This window comes from Bufo bufo, chromosome 5 (genome assembly GCF_905171765.1).
Source record: "Bufo bufo chromosome 5, aBufBuf1.1, whole genome shotgun sequence".
Taxonomy (NCBI): Eukaryota; Metazoa; Chordata; class Amphibia; order Anura; family Bufonidae; genus Bufo; species Bufo bufo.
Window position 1 is genome coordinate 5,963,447 of NC_053393.1, and position 16,276 is coordinate 5,979,722.

At 44.7% G+C, this 16,276-nt stretch overlaps 1 protein-coding gene across 1 annotated transcript; it reads right to left on the minus strand.

Moving 5' to 3' along the window:
* Positions 1-232: 232 nt before the first annotated feature.
* Positions 233-7,312, minus strand: LOC121001597 (fucolectin-like). Its single transcript, XM_040432760.1, has 3 exons — positions 7,201-7,312; positions 2,236-2,518; positions 233-766 (listed from the first exon to the last, which is right to left on the minus strand). Exons 1-3 carry the CDS (start codon positions 7,274-7,276, stop codon positions 598-600), a joined length of 528 nt encoding a protein of 175 aa, XP_040288694.1. The 5' UTR covers positions 7,277-7,312; the 3' UTR covers positions 233-597.
* Between the last annotated feature and the right edge of the window lie 8,964 nt (positions 7,313-16,276).

A 16,276-nucleotide genomic window follows, 5' to 3' on the forward strand; every position in this document is an offset into this window, starting at 1 on the left:
GTTGTCTGCCAAGTTCTGCTGTGAGACACCAGATTTTTTAGTTTTCACATTGACCACTAGAGGTCATCTGAGGGCACACATCTCACTTTTCTACTGCTGTGCTGTTAGCAGCTCCTCATTACAGCAATGTGCAGGTCTGCCATGGCGGCTGTAGTACGGAGTTTATCCATACTCATTGTGACATGGTGGTGAGGGATATACTGTAGTAGTGATCTACCTCTGTTTCTTACAAACAAATTAAGACACAAGGGTTGAATTAAAGAGAATTGTGGTCTTTAATCAAACTGGTGTAAAGTAGAACTGGCTTAGTTTCCCATAGCAACAAATCAGATTCCTCCTTTCATTTTCCAAAGAAGCTGTGAGTAAAGAAAGGTGGAATCCGATTGGTTCCTATGGGAAACTAAGCCAGTTCTACTTTACATCAGTTTGATAAATCCCCCAATGTGTTTATTTTAGAATTTTACCAAATGCAGAAGTATCAGAGGAGAACCTGTTCCTTCCAACCTCAAACAAGTGTCTATACAATGGAAAACTCCCTATAGAGCTGGAGAGAAGAGGTGGACGCAGCTGAAGAAAAGATCTCCTGGAACGTGGTGGCTACCAGCAGGTTTTATAGTCCTCGGTGACCAGTTCTCCATAAACCTCGACCTCACACAGCGACAACCACTCTGAGCGTCCTGGGATCACCAAGCTGATGAACTGACCTTCCATCCCATTACAGCAGAACTTCAAGGTGGCATCTACAGTATTGTTGACTGTGCCGCACCTGGAGGTGAAAACCAGCAAAACCTTGTGAGGATCATTGGCTCAATCCTCTATATTCATTATGCTTGAGTCAAGTGTAAAGGGGTTACGCCATGATTAATGTTCATCAGACATCACATAGTTCTGACAAAGCTACAACCAGATGATGGTATTTAAAGGATGGAACTGAGCTTGTGTGTTCACTTCAGGAAGTGGACAGAGAAATTAGAAAACAGCAAAAAGCAGGTGGCGCTATACAGATTTTATTGAGTATCTCAGTGGTTATACCTAAATTTCAATTGCATCTAATTACAAAAATATTAAGATGGTTTGCAACATGTAGAATATTTTTTGTGGGACAAAACCAGAAACAATTGAGCATAGACAATAACATAAATGAATGTAAAGATAGGTGAAATTGTTCCTAAACTTCAAGGTATGAACACATTGCATGGTCATGCTGCACTGGCTCTACTTAAACTTAAGATACCGCACTGTTCAGGGGGTATGTATTGTTAATGGCAGTGCCGTATTAAAGGTGCAGTGTGGCCATAAAAGGGGTTGTCTCACTTCAGCAAGTGGCATTTATTATGTAGAGGAAGTTAATAGAAGACACTTACTAATGTATTGTGATTGTCCATATTGCCTCCGTTGCTTCCTGGATTCAATTTTCCATCACGTTATACACTTCTTGTTTTCATGGTTACGACCATCCTGCAATCCATCAGCAGTGGTCATGCTTGCACACTATAGGAAAAAGCGTTGGCCTCTCTGGTGGCTAGGAACGTGGGAGCGCACATAGGCTGGTGCTTTTTCTTATAGTGTGCAAGCACACTCACTGCTGATGGATTTCAGGGTGGTCATAACCATGGAAATGAGCAGTGTATAATGTGATTAAAACATTAATCCAGCCAGGACACAAGATAGGACATTGTGGAGAAACACAAGACAGAACATTGTGGAGAAACACAAGACAGAACATGGTGGAGAAACACAACACAGAACATGGTGGAGAAACACAACACAGAACATGGTGGAGAAACACAACACAGAACATGGTGGAGAAACACAACACAGAACATGGTGGAGAAACATAAGACAGAATATGGTGGAGAAACATAAGACAGAATATGGTGGAGAAACATAAGACAGAATATGGTGGAGAAACATAAGACAGAATATGGTGGAGAAACACAACACAGAACATGGTGGAGAAACATAAGACAGAATATGGTGGAGAAACACAACACAGAACATGGTGGAGAAACATAAGACAAAATATGGTGGAGAAACACAAGACTAAACATGATGGAGAAACACAACACAGAACATAGTGGAGAAACACAACACAGAACACAGTGGAGAAACACAAGACAGAATATGGTGGAGAAACACAAGACAGGACATTCTGGAAAAACAAAAGTTGGGACATTGTGGTTGTTTGGCCGGCAGGAGTAGACAGTAAGAATATGACGACTACTATGAACTTACACAGGGTTGTTGTTGTCAGGGGAGTTCCCGACTCGGACCTCGGCTCTCATCAGCCGCTGTGGACAACAATCCATCCTGTTGGTTATGACAACATGTGATATATTGTAGGTCTGTTTCAGGTCCACCTTCCACCAGGGATCCCTTCCGCCATTGTTGTGAGTGCAGAAACCTTTGAAGTAATTTACATTTTTCACACCGTCTATGGCCTTTTTAGCACATCCCAAGTTATCACCATGGTAGTCGGAATCCTGGGAGGCTTCTCCATTTCTTGCTATATTTATGGCTAAGGAAATAAAAAGCCTTCTGTAATATACAGTAAAGGTGAAATGTGAGTCCTGATGTCTATTTCTCTTAATAATTCACGACAACCATCAGGATGAGGAACATAAAGAAGCAGATGTATTTGTTAGATATTGCATTGAATGTTCTTCAGCAATTCGATCATATTGGGCAGGAGGAACAGTGCAGCATGTAGCTCTATTCTTCCTGACTGGGCAGTGTTCTTTTTTTCTCCAAACATAGCATCATTGAAGAACACCATAAGGGAAGCCACAAAAAAAAACAAAAAAAAACATGGACCATATCAGGTTTTCTGAGACCTCCTGAATGTTCTACAATGCTTCTAGGATGGCGAACCTTTTAAAGACCGAACGTCCAAACTGCAACCCAAAACCCACTTATTTATCGCAAAGTGCCAACACGGCAATTTAACCTGAATACTGAAAAATACCGGCCAAGTTAATCTATGGGGTGTGGCTTAACAGGACCCAGTAAAATGAATGCCCCCGTTGGCACCCCTAGTATTAAAAATGTCCCATTAGTGGCCCCCAGTATTAATAATGCCCCATTAGTAGCCCCCGGTATTAAAAAGGCCTTATTAATGCCCCCATTACTGCCCCCCCAGTATTACTTTTCCTCCATTAGTGGCTCCAAGCATTAATAATGCCCGCATTAGATGCCACAGTATTATTAATGCCCCCTTCTCCACTCTTCTTGTGCAAAAAATAACTAAAAAAATAAAACTCACCTCGTCCATTTGCTCATGCCACAGGGAACACTCGCTGCTCACTGGACAGGACCTGCACTTAAGCGTGATGAAGTTTTGCAGGTCCTGCTTCATCCAGTCAATGCTGTGAAACATCATCACGCTGGAGTGCAGGTCCTGTCCTGTGCATCCAGTGAGCAGCGAGTGTTCCGGCGTGATCAGATGGATGAAGTAAGTTGTTTTTTTTAACAAGCAGAAGAGGGGGAAGGGCAAAGGCTTTACTAATGAGAGCTTCACAATGGAAGCGCTCATTAGTAATAGTGCACTGGTGGCAACCTACGCACGGCCTACACAGAGCCGCATGCCCACAGACAGGGCTTTGAGTGCCATAGTTTCACCACTGTTCTAGGATAACGTTCTATGATCAGATGAGACAAAAGTGCAACATTTAAGGAACATAAACACCAAAAACCAACACCAGAACCTCATCAGAGTTTGAGGCTGGTGGAGGAGGTTCCATAATTTGGTGCTGTAACTTGATAAATTCCACCAATATTTATTCCACAAAAAATTAAGCCAATATGGAGAAGCCATGTATGAAAAATTAAGTGCCCCCAACTAATCCATAGCTTGTGAGAACCTCCTTTAGCAGCAATCGCTTATAGTAATTTTTTTTTAGGATTCTATCGGTCTCTGACATTGTTCTGGAGGAATTTTGGCCTCCTTTCTTTACAACGTTAATTCAGTTCTTTGAGGATTGTGGACATTGGTTTATGCACCGCACTCTCTTAGGTGGGTCGAGGTTGTGACTTTGGACCATTTCAGCACCTTGATTCTTTTCTTTCTCAACCATTCTGTTGTAGATTTGTTGGTGTGATTGGGATCATTGTCCTGTTGCATGACCCAGTTTTGACCAAGCTTTAGCTGTTGACCAGATGGCCTCACATTTGACTCATTCATAGACCTATTTACCCAACTATTGTTCTTGGACTGCAGCCATGATCCTTTTGCCCGTGATTCACTTGATAGCCAGGAGAACGACAGGTACACAGGAGAAAAAAGTGGATCGCTAGTACTGCGCTGTCACCGGAATGTTTCCAGCAGTCAACTTTGTGTTATGAAGATGGCACTTACTAACATATAGTCAACGCGTTTTGAGGGCTTTAGTGCCCTCTTCCTCAGGACAATACAACTTGTAACAACCTAACTTGTATTGTCCTGAGGAAGAGGGCGCTAAAGCCCTCAAAACGCGTAGACTATATGTTAATAAGAGCCATCTTCATACTACGAAGTTGACTGCTGGAAAAATTCCTGTGACAGCGCCGTACCAGCGATCCACTTTTTTCTCCTGTGTACCTGTTGTTCTCCTGGCTATCATGTTAAGCGCGGGCAAAAGGGCCAAACCGGTTCTATAGGGGAACAAATGTATTATATTAATAATTTTCTCATTCATTTTAGATATAATAAACGTTATGTTTTAATACAATCAATTTACCATTTAGGCAATAACCAATTAGGTAAGTTGTTATTGAGGCCGGTGATCTACCTTCAACATATCGTTGTGAGGTCTTTTGTTGCTTTCAACCTTTCCACACAAGCTATGCACGTTCAGTATTTTTCTAATTGTCTGTTCACGAAACTGAACATTTAACATTATATCTGAGGCCTGTAGAGTCTTAGATGGGGCTCTTTGGTTTTTGTAATTTTTGCTGAGCTTTGCACTTTCAGACTTCTCCCAGGAAGGTTGTCTGCTGTCTTGAATGCTTTCCACTTGTGAATAATCTTTCTCACTGTAGAATAATGGACTTCAAATTGTTTGGAAATAGCCGTATAACCCTTTCCAGATTAATGGGCAGCAACAATTGCTTCTCTAGGATCATGGCTGATGACTTTCCTACTTGGTGTTATGTTAAAACACGCCTGAATACTCCAGACCGGCAAGCTGCCAAAACTCCTGCTTCTATAGAGGTGGTCACACTAGATGTTGATCAGTTAGCAGCACCTAGCGGATACTTCACCCTTAGGCCTCATGCACATGAAAGTGTGTCGGCCGTTCCGTACATTGGGGACCGCAAATTGCGGTCCCCAATGCCCGGGAACTGTCTGTGTGGTTGCCGTAGACGGATGCAGACCTATTTAACTTGAATGGGTCCGTGATCCGTCCGCACCGCAAAGAAATCCGTAGTGCTTCCATGGGGTTCCGTGCCTCTATTCCGCACCATTCCTTAAAGGGAACCTGTCACCGGGATTTTGGGTATAGAGCTGAGGACATGGGTTGCTAGATGGCCACTAGCACATCCGCAATACCCAGTCCCCATAGCTCTGTGTGCTTTTATTGTGTAAAAAAAACGATTTGATACATATGCAAATTAACATAAAAGAGTCATATCTTACTTGTGTGACCAGAGAAGAGTCATATTTTCAAGCTCTGACTCATCTCAGGTTAATTTGCATATGTATCAAATAGTTTTTTATACACAATAAAAGCACACAGAGCTATGGGGACTGGGTATTGCGGAGGTGCTAGTGGCCATCTAGCAACCCATGTCCTCAGCTCTATACCCAAAATCCTGGTGACAGGTTCCCTTTAAGCTGTTTGCGGGCTGCAATACAGGCATGGCCAGGCAATGGCTGTGTACATGAGGTCTTAATCCTATGGAAGCAGTAAGGGTGGACTTTATTTTCTCACACACAGCTTCTGCATTTTGGCCTAGCTTTTGTTAAAGATGTGATGACCTGGTGGAATCTGTTGTGAGTTCTCCTGGTGGAATCTGTTGTGAGTTCTCCTGGTGGAATCTGTCGTGTGTTCTCCTGGTGGAATCTGTCGTGTGTTCTCCTGGTGGAATCTGTCGTGTGTTTGTTTTCCTGGTGGAATCTGTTGTGTGTTCTCCTGGTGGAATCTGTTGTGTGTTTGTTTTCCTGGTGGAATCTGTTGTGTGTTCTCCTGGTGGAATCTGTTGTGTGTTCTGTTGGAATCATGTAGTGTACGGGGGCTGTAATGGCCGTCACTACAGAAGGGTCACTTTTGTGCTGTCGTTTCCCCTTATTTATGGGGAGGTTGGTATAAGTCATCTTTATAAAATGTAATGTAATGCTATGTACTTCCCTGTTACTGTGAAACTTGCATGTACAGGCCTGTTAGGGGTGTCATTCCAGCTCTTAGTCATTAGAGGGAGCTAGGGAGCCCTAGACTATATAAGGCCCAGTCAGGGAAGGGAAATGTAGTAGTAGTAGGAGTAGGAGTTGAAGTTAAGTTAGTTGGAGTTGGAGATTAGACAATGTCAGAGTCAAGTCCAGGCCTGAAGCCTGCAAACCAGGAGAGGGTATTGCAGCCCCTGTAACTGGGTTCCAGATCCACAGAGAAGGTTCCCCTCCTGAGTTCAAATATGCAGAATCAGGAACACCACCGCTAACCAGCTTGAGGAAACAGAGAGACAGAGGCAAGTCCAGAAAAGCAAGAGGTACTAAAGACAACAGAGGAGGTACTTGATAATTATAAAACCAAGGATATACGCCAGAGCTAGGGCATCGGGCCTTGGAGAAGAGTTTCCATGTTCCAGGATCAGTCAGGAATACAGTGCAAGCCGCCTGTACTGCAAGTCCTGTGTTTAACACTCTGAAGTCACCTTGCTATATATTGCCTGCATCAAATGTATTGAAACCAACTGTCTGCAAAGGAACTGCGCTTCCATCTATGTCCATGTATGATGACTACTAAAGTTTGAGTTCTGTTTTAACATCACGTGGTTCCTCAGTTATTCCTGCTATCAGCAAACGGCGTGCCACCGTTTAATTGGCACTGGAGTCACGAACATTACTTTTCATTACCTGCCCTTGCAGAGAGTCAGCCGGCTCAGGTTAGTGTCACCATTGCACTACAACACCCAGGAACACTTTTAAACCTAACTTGAGTACGCTGCAATCACTTGTGTCCCAAAATAAAATCACCACATAGTTACTCTATCTAGATCTTATCTCACCTCCTGGATCAGGACCACTGCACCCCAGAGTCAGAGCCAGAGATCCGAGCAGAACCAGAGACGAGAGGAGATTCATTCTGGAGGAAGAAGAGTAACACAAAGATGGAGGAGAATATTACTACTCAATAACAGTCCCTGAATGTAATAAATGTTATAATAAGGAGAGACTGTGCGGTCACTTACTGACCTGAGCTGTGTCTTATGCTCCAGTCACTACCAGAGCTGCAGTCACTGGATGTGTCAGCATGGCGATAACATACACACTCCTAGCAGCCTGGCAGTTGTCTTATGTAGAGCAGATCTGATAATTATCTGTTAGCTGACCAGTGTGAACTGCTCCCTGCACCAGGCACAGGTTTACATATAATAAAGTAGAAGTTCACAGATATATTTATATTGACATGTTTGCCTACTCATCCTGATGAGGTGACATGTAGTTCTTGGAACCATCTCGTCTCATACTCGTCCAGGTAGGTGACCTCAGCTGTATGGATAGCTCCTTTCAAATGGTGGAATTTCATAGGAAAACAGAAGAAGATCAGAACCTCTATGTCGGCGCTGTCACAGGAACGTGATGCCAGGTCGGTATAGATGAGTAATATTTATTTTTATTAATACAGATCTGCGCGTTTCAAGGGCGGAGCAAGCCCATCGTCAGGACAGTATTACGAAGGGGGCGCTCCGGCCTTGAAACGTGCCGACCTGTATTAATAAAAGAAATATTACTCATCTATACTGACCTGGCATCACGACAGGAAAATACCAGCAAAGTGAAGAAAAGCAGTTGTGACTTCTCACAACAAAAAACGGTAAGCGGAACGGACCACTTACTATTATCTCGTACCAAGCAGCAACACACACGAGGCGCTGCCTCCTGTCGTTTTTATCCCCTGCAAATGGTGGAATTTGACACCTTTGTATTTTCCCTTACGTCGTAACCAGCAGCAAAGTAATGGGGTATTTCTGCCCCGGTGTACTAGTAGGACAGTTGGATTAGAGACCCCCGAACCTATATAAGGACACCTGTCCCCTTCTACCCTGTGGTGTTTTCTGCCATGTGTGGACTTGGAAAGATGGTTTGCTTTGCTTATGGATTTCTTGTCATGTTTCTGTTTTTATTCCATATTCTAGGCTTCCTAGATTCTGGTGGTGTATAAGTGCAACACGTCAGTTCCCACATCAGTGTTCTGTCAGTTATTTCCATCAGTGATTGTGAGCAAAACCAAGACTGGAGCCTCCACAGACATCAGGTATAAGGGACAGATCAGCACCTGTTCTATGTTTAGAGCCACACCTGGTTTTGGCTCAAAATCACTGATGGAAATCACTGACCGAACACTGACATGTGAATGAGGCATTAGTGAACCTTGGGACTTTACACACGTTGGGGACGAAGCACTCTTCATTTTCAAAGTTTCTCAGGTAAGTGTTTCTGAGAAGCTCAATGTTAAAAATGCCTACAATTCTGGGAACTCGGTTCCTTTTGTCAGACGTGTCTCCGGTGAAGCTTCACTGCTCTGGCTCCTGTTCACACTGGCTAGACTGAACATGGCGCTGTACTGCTTCCTTGACAGCAGTTTATACTTGGTTGTGCCATTGCCACTCCCTTTTGGCACCTTGCTACTTTCTCCTATGTGCTAATTTATATCACCTAATGTACCTCATGTCATCTTCTCATAATGTGCATATTTGTTCATGAAACTAGTTATGTTGATGTAATTGCCTGGTCTACCAGCAGATGGCGGCAACATTGGCAATGTTAGCTTCCCTGGAGAGGCACCTCCTAGTTCCATTCCAGCCCTCTCTAGAGAGGGAGGAGTTTAGTTAGTCAGAGAGTCAGTGTCTAGTCCACCCTCTTTAGGGAGAGGTTGTGCGTTGGCTAGCAGAGCACTGCCTGCTCTGCTAGGCCCCAGAGGCCCTGCCCCTGAAGTCTACATGGTTGCTAGTCCCCTCCTGGGCTTGCATTGCATCCCAAGCTAACAGAGCTTGATGCCACGACAAGAAGTTCCTAGGATTATAAGTAAGAGACAGGCTACAGCTAACACAAGTTCCAGCAGAAGAGGAAGAGTTTTCTAATTACTCCAGCAAACATAGCAGTGCTTGGATTGTTGCAGAAAAGTATTTGCCTGCCAAAGTTAAGCCAATACCTGCTGATGACCAATATACCGTTTTGAAACTGTTTGGATTACCATTTATGCCAAGTAAAGCTGTGTTCAACGTTACTACAAAGTCTGGACTCCATTTATTCTACTTATTCATCATCCAAGTTCACCTACACCTTTTTGCACTGCTTCAGACCATATCACGTCTGGGATCCAAGGATATCCCGGTAGGAACACCGTGACACATGTATACAACATCTACAGAGACTGTAGGTCACTTTACACCACTCTGGCAATCCTACCCCGGGTACCAACACTACCATCTACAAAGGGGACTCCATGTCCTCGTTGCTTAACTGCAACTGGCGTCACGATTACTTGCTCTATAAGAGGGACATATTTCGTAGAAATGTCCTAAGGGGCAAAGGATACCCCAGGCGTGGCCAGTGGGCATGTTACAGTTGTATCACTTTTAATTTCTTGGTATAATTTTTAATTAATGTTTTGTCTTCAGCAGGTTGTGATGACGGAGGTTCAGAGGGAAGGAAGACAACTTCCAAATGACAGCACCTTTCTGGATTCGGATGAAGAATTCAGAATAAGCTGTTTTCCACGTCTGAGGAGGAGGAGAAGAATAAAGAAGTAAATACTCATTCTAAGGAAAGAAACAGAAATTGTTCTTGTCCATCCAGTCGGGGGACGAGAATGTTGACCAGGGAAAGCTCAGGTCTCCACCTCTAGGGGCTTAGGGCCTTCAAAGTGGTTGAAGGTTTGAAAAAGGCTATGATGGCAGAATGGAAACATCCTGGAAATGATCCTTAATAAGGGCTCATGCACACGACCGTTAGATGTTTTCCAGTCCACAAATTGCAGATCCACAAAACACGTTCCGGTCATGTGCATTCCACATTTTGCAGAACGGAACAGCTGGCCCCTAATAGAACAGGCCTATCCTTGTCCGTAATACGGACAATAATAGGACATGTTGTATTTTTTTGCGGAACGGACTTGCGGACACAGAATGCACTCAGTGTAATTTCCTTATTTTTTTTGCAGTCCCATTGAAGTGAATAGCTCCGTATACAGGCCACACAAAAAAACGGTACAGACACTAAAAAAAAATACGTTTGTGTGCTAAACTAGATTAGCTACGGACAGCCTCTCAATCCTGAACAAGTCTTCTCCTGCTTTATGTAGGATGCTAAGCACAAAGTGCTGTGTTCTGGTCTGGTTTGGGGACCTACACCACTAATCAACATGTGCTGTACTTAAGAGAATAAGGCCAGAAAGTCATGGTTTTCTTCTGTGGAAATGTGTACTTTATTAGATCTCCCTTCTGCATAAAGTGAATCATCTACTGAGGTGAAGGTTCAGGCCTGTAAAGGACAACTTAGGGGGATCCTCCTCCTAAAGTTAATACATCTATAGCCAGGCTATCCTGGCATTCTATTGTACCTGCTAAGACAGAACTAGGAGTTCGATGCCTTTCTGTGTGTTGCCCCTCCGAGCTGAGAGTACCCTCAGGTTGCTACAACTGTTTATAACGTCTCCAAAGCCCTAAGGAAATGTATCCTTCAGGTCTAGAGATCTAGCTATGATACGGTTGCTGTGATCCCAGCTCCTAACAGATGAATTGTTGGAGAAATCTATGGCTTAGATTACCAAAGGTAAGCTCTATGGCTGTGATGGCTAACCTCCAGCACTCCAGCTGTGGTAAAACTACGACTCCAAGAGGTACACTTGATTGACTGTTCTCAGGAATCCATAGTAATAAATGGAACTTGCTGGGAGTCATAGTTTCACCACAACTGGAGTGCCAGAGGTTAGCCATTACTGCTCTATGGCATCAGTCAAGTAGACTAGTGGGTTCAGAGCTGGATAAAATATTAAAGACCTTATATGATATGAAATGGAGATCATAACAGCAGTCATGGGCGTAACTACCATAGAGGCAGACCATGCGACTGCTATGGGGCCCAGGGCAAGGCAGGAGGGGCCCCAGTGTTAGTTGAGATTATCTCCTCTTCTACAGGTGGTAATACTTGGTCAGGACTCTAACCTCTAAAGGAACAATGTTTAGCAAATGAGACAGTGGAATAAATGGCCCAAGGGTCATTGAAAAGGGTTTAGGCAGAAACCCCTCTGTCCTGTGTGGGGGGCCTGGTTTGGTCCTTGCTATGGGGCCTTTACTTCTCTATGTACGCCACTGACAGCAGTACTTCAGGGTAAATACAGTGGCTTAGCTACCATATTGGCAGACCATGCAACTGCTATGCTGCCCAGGGCAAGAGGGGGCCCAGTCTTAGTTGGGATTATCTCCTCTTCTACTGGAGGTAAAAAATTGGTCAGGGCTCTAACCTCTAAAGGAACAATGTTTAGCAAATGAGGCAGTGGAAAAAATGGCCCATGGGTAATTTGAAAAGGGTTTAGGCAGTGGGTGGCCTGGTTTGATCCTTGCTATGGGGCCCTTACTTATCTATATATGCCACTGGGTAAATATATACCCTCCGGAGATAGAATATCTCCTCTGATGTTCCTGAAGTCAATACCGAGACTAAAGGATATAAAGCCTTTACGGTCAGCTGAGATGGCTGCATATTTTAGAATCTCAGCTCAGGTGGTCCTACTCCTGACTGAAGAGCAAGGCCTTATGCTCCTGCAATTTCCAACCCATCTGTAAAGGATCTCCTCAGCTATTCACACTTTTATACAGTGGTGTCCTCTATAGCTCCCTGCATAAGAATAAGAATTTCTGTGTCTACAACTTGGAAGAGCTGATAACAGGGAGCAGGAGCTGTATTCACCAGGTCTACAGCCTGGAACAGCTGATAACAGGGAGCAGGAGCTGTATTCACTGGTCTACAGCCTGGAACAGCTGATAACAGGGCCAGGAGCTGTATTCACCGGTCTACAGCCTGGAACAGCTGATAACAGGGGGCAGGAGCTGTATTCACCGGTCTACAGCCTGGAACAGCTGATAACAGGGAGCAGGAGCTGTATTCACCAGGTCTACAGCCTGGAACAGCTGATAACAGGGAGAGGGAGATGTATTCACGGGTCTACAGCCTGGAACAGCTAATAACAGGGAGCAGGAGCTGTATTCACCATGTCTACAGCCTGGAACAGCTGATAACTGGGAGAAGGAGCTGTATTCACCTGTCTATATCCTGGGACAGCTAATAACAGGGGGCAGGAGCTGTATTCGCTGGTCTACAGCCTGGAACAGCTGATAACAGGGAGCAGGAGCTGTATTCACTGGTCTACAGCCTGGAACAGCTGATAACAGGGAGCAGGAGCTGTATTCACTGGTCTACAGCCTGGAACAGCTAATAACAGGGAGAAGGAGCTGTATTCAATGGTGTACAGCCTGGAACAGCTGATAACAGGGAGCAGGAGCTGTATTCACCGGTCTACAGCATGGAACAGCTGATAACAGGGATCAGGAGCTGTATTCACCTGTCTACAGGCTGGAACAGCTGATAACAGGGAGAAGGAGCTGTATTCACCGGTCTACAGCCTGGAACAGCTGATAACAGGGATCAGGAGCTGTATTCACCTGTCTACAGCCTGGAACAGCTGATAACAGGGAGAAGGAGCTGTATTCACTGGTCTACAGCCTGGAACAGCTGATAACAGGGAGCAGGAGCTGTATTCACCTGTCTATATCCTGGAACAGCTGATAACAGGGAGCAGGAGCTGTATTCACTGGTCTACAGCCTGGAACAGCTGATAACAGGGAGAAGGAGCTGTATTCAATGGTGTACAGCCTGGAACAGCTGATAACAGGGAGCAGGAGCTGTATTCACCGGTCTACAGCATGGAACAGCTGATAACAGGGAGAAGGAGCTGTATTCACTGGTCTACAGCCTGGAACAGCTGATAACAGGGAGCAGGAGCTGTATTCACCTGTCTATATCCTGGAACAGCTGATAACAGGGAGCAGGAGCTGTATTCACTGGTCTACAGCCTGGAACAGCTGATAACAGGGAGAAGGAGCTGTATTCAATGGTGTACAGCCTGGAACAGCTGATAACAGGGATCAGGAGCTGTATTCACCTGTCTACAGGCTGGAACAGCTGATAACAGGGAGAAGGAGCTGTATTCAATGGTCTACAGCCTGGAACAGCTGATACCAGGGAGCAGGAGCTGTATTCACCTGTCTACAGCCTGGAACAGCTGATAACAGGGAGAAGGAGCTGTATTCAATGGTCTACAGCCTGGAACAGCTGATACCAGGGAGCAGGAGCTGTATTCACCGGTCTACAGCCTGGAACAGCTGATAACAGGGATCAGGAGCTGTATTCACCTGTCTACAGCCTGGAACAGCTGATAACAGGGAGAAGGAGCTGTATTCACCGGTCTACAGCCTGGAACAGCTGATAACAGGGAGCAGGAGCTGTATTCACCGGTCTACAGCCTGGAACAGCTGATAACAGGGAGCAGGAGCTGTATTCACTGGTCTACAGTCTGGAACAGCTGATAACAGGGAGCAGGAGCTGTATTCACTGGTCTACAGTCTGGAACAGCTGATAACAGTGAGAGGGACCTATATTTACCAGGTCTACAGCCTGGAACAGCTGATAACAGGGAGCAGGAGCTGTATTCACCTGTCTATAGCCTGGAACAGCTGATAACAGGGAGCAGGAGCTGTATTCACCAGGTCTACAGCTTGGGACAGCTGATAACAGGGAGCAGGAGCTATATTCACCAGTCTACAGCCTAGAACAGCTGATAACAGGGAGCAGGAGCTGTATTTACTGGTCTACAGCCTGGAACAGCTGATAACAGGGATCAGGAGCTGTAATCACTGGTCTACAGCCTGGAACAGCTGAGAACAGTGAGAGGGACCTGTATTTATCAGGTCTACAGCCTGGAACAGCTGATAACAGGGAGCAGGAGCTGTATTCACTGGTCTATAGCCTGGAACAGCTAATAACAGGGAGAAGGAGATGTATTCACCAGTCTACAGCCTGGAACAGCTGATAACAGGTATCAGGAGCTGTATTCACTGGTCTACAGCCTGGAACAGCTGATAACAGGTATCAGGAGCTGTATTCACTGGTCTACAGCCTGGAACAGCTGATAACAGGGAGCAGGAGCTGTATTCACTGGTGTACAGCCTGGAACAGCTGATAACTGGGATCAGGAGCTGTATTCACTGGTCTACAGCCTGGAACAGCTGATAACTGGGATCAGGAGCTGTATTCACGGGTCTATAGCCTGGAACAGCTGATAACAAGGAGCAGGAGCTGTATTCACTGGTCTACAGCCTGGAACAGCTAATAATAGGGAGCAGGAGCTGTATTCACCTGTCTACAGCCTGGAACAGCTGATAACAGGGAGGAGGAGCTGTATTCACCAGGTCTATAGCTTGGGACAGCTGATCACAGGGAGCAGGAGCTGTATTCACCTGTCTACAGCCTGGAACAGCTGATAACAGGGAGCAGGAGCTGTATTCACCTGTCTATAGCCTGGAACAGCTAATAACAGGGAGCAGGAGCTGTATTCACTGGTCTACAGCCAATAACAGGGAGCAGGAGCTGTATTCACCAGTCTACAGCCTGGAACAGCTGATAACAGGGAGCAGGAGCTGTATTCACCAGTCTACAGCCTGGAACAGCTAATAACAGTGAGCAGGAGCTGTATTCTGGCCCCCATAACTTTTTTATAGTTATGTCTACGGAAATGTGTGGGGGCTTACTTTTTTATCTCTTTTTATAAAAAAAATTGGGCGGTAAAGTGATTAAAAAAAGTCAAATTGTCTATTTTTTTTGCCATTCACTGTATGGGATAAGTTTTTAAAATATCTTAATATTTTAATAGCATTTTTGGAAGTGGCCATACCCATGATGTTGATTTTTTTTATTGTTTTGTATCTTTACCTTTATTATATAGAAAAGGGGTGATTGAATTTTGATTGAACTTTTTTCAATTTATTTTTCACTTTTTTAGGTCACCAAGTGTACCCCAACATTCAATCATTACATTGCAATTTGTATAGAGTAATGGAATTTTCTCCATTACGCTATTCATATATCACTATATTACAATTCAGTGCTGCCACCTGCAGGCTCTGTCTCATTACTTACTCTGGCTCAATTCCTTCCCTGATCTCCGCCCGGGGGACGCGTTCCTGCCCGCGAAGAGCATGCTTCCGGGTTTTCGGCCTCTCAGCTGCTGTGTTCACATTTGACCACAGCATCTGAGCGGTTAAATGTCCGTGATCAGCATTACTGCCAATTACACACATTAGCCACGGGTGCTGTATGAAACAGTAGGCACCTGGTAGCTAAGGCACCCACTCTGAGGAGGAATGCGCACCATCTTTAAAGACCCAAATCCACTGTATATGTATGGCAGATGTCAAGAAGGGGTTAATTTGCGTAAATTTTTTTAAATTTGATTTAAGTCTGATCTCTGGTGTTTGGTCTCTTGTAAGACAGTTTCATATTCACTAAGACTTTTCTCATTGATTTGCACATGAAAAAATTGCGCAAGTGACTGAAAAAAAGTTGCATCTCTTTCTCTTTCACTGTAAAAAATTCTGCAAGTTCCTCCTCAAAAAGAAGCCGGGTCAGGAGAGGAGCAAAAATAAACTGTTTATGGGCCTAATTCGGGGGCAGAAAAGGCGCTTCTTTATAAATAGGTCAGAGGCCTCGAAAACAAAATAAGAGAAACGAGACAAAATAAAACAGTCGGAAACAGGCTTATTATTCATGAAAACAGGCGGAGACACTATGCCCCAGTGAGTGCAGCTCTGGAGCATTAGGCTGCGTTCACACGGGCGAGATTTCCGCGCGGGTGCAATGCGGTAGGTGAACGCATTGCACCCGCACTGAATCTGGACCCATTCATTTCAATGGGGCTGTTCAGATGAGCGATGATTTTCACGCATCACTTATGCGTTGCGTGAAAATCGCAGCATGCTCTATATTCTGCGTTTTTCACGCAACGCAGGCCCCATAAAAGTGAAT

Coding starts and splice junctions, on each gene's coding strand:
- LOC121001597 (XM_040432760.1), bottom strand. CDS start 7,276: ATGAATCTCCTCTCGTCTCTGGTTCTGCTCGGATCTCTGGCTCTGACT. Junction 2,519..7,200: donor CAGTGGTCCTGATCCAGGAG/GTGAGATAAGAT, acceptor TTATTTCCTTAG/CCATAAATATAGCAAGAAAT. Junction 767..2,235: donor CCTGACAACAACAACCCTGT/GTAAGTTCATAG, acceptor TTTCACCTCCAG/GTGCGGCACAGTCAACAATA.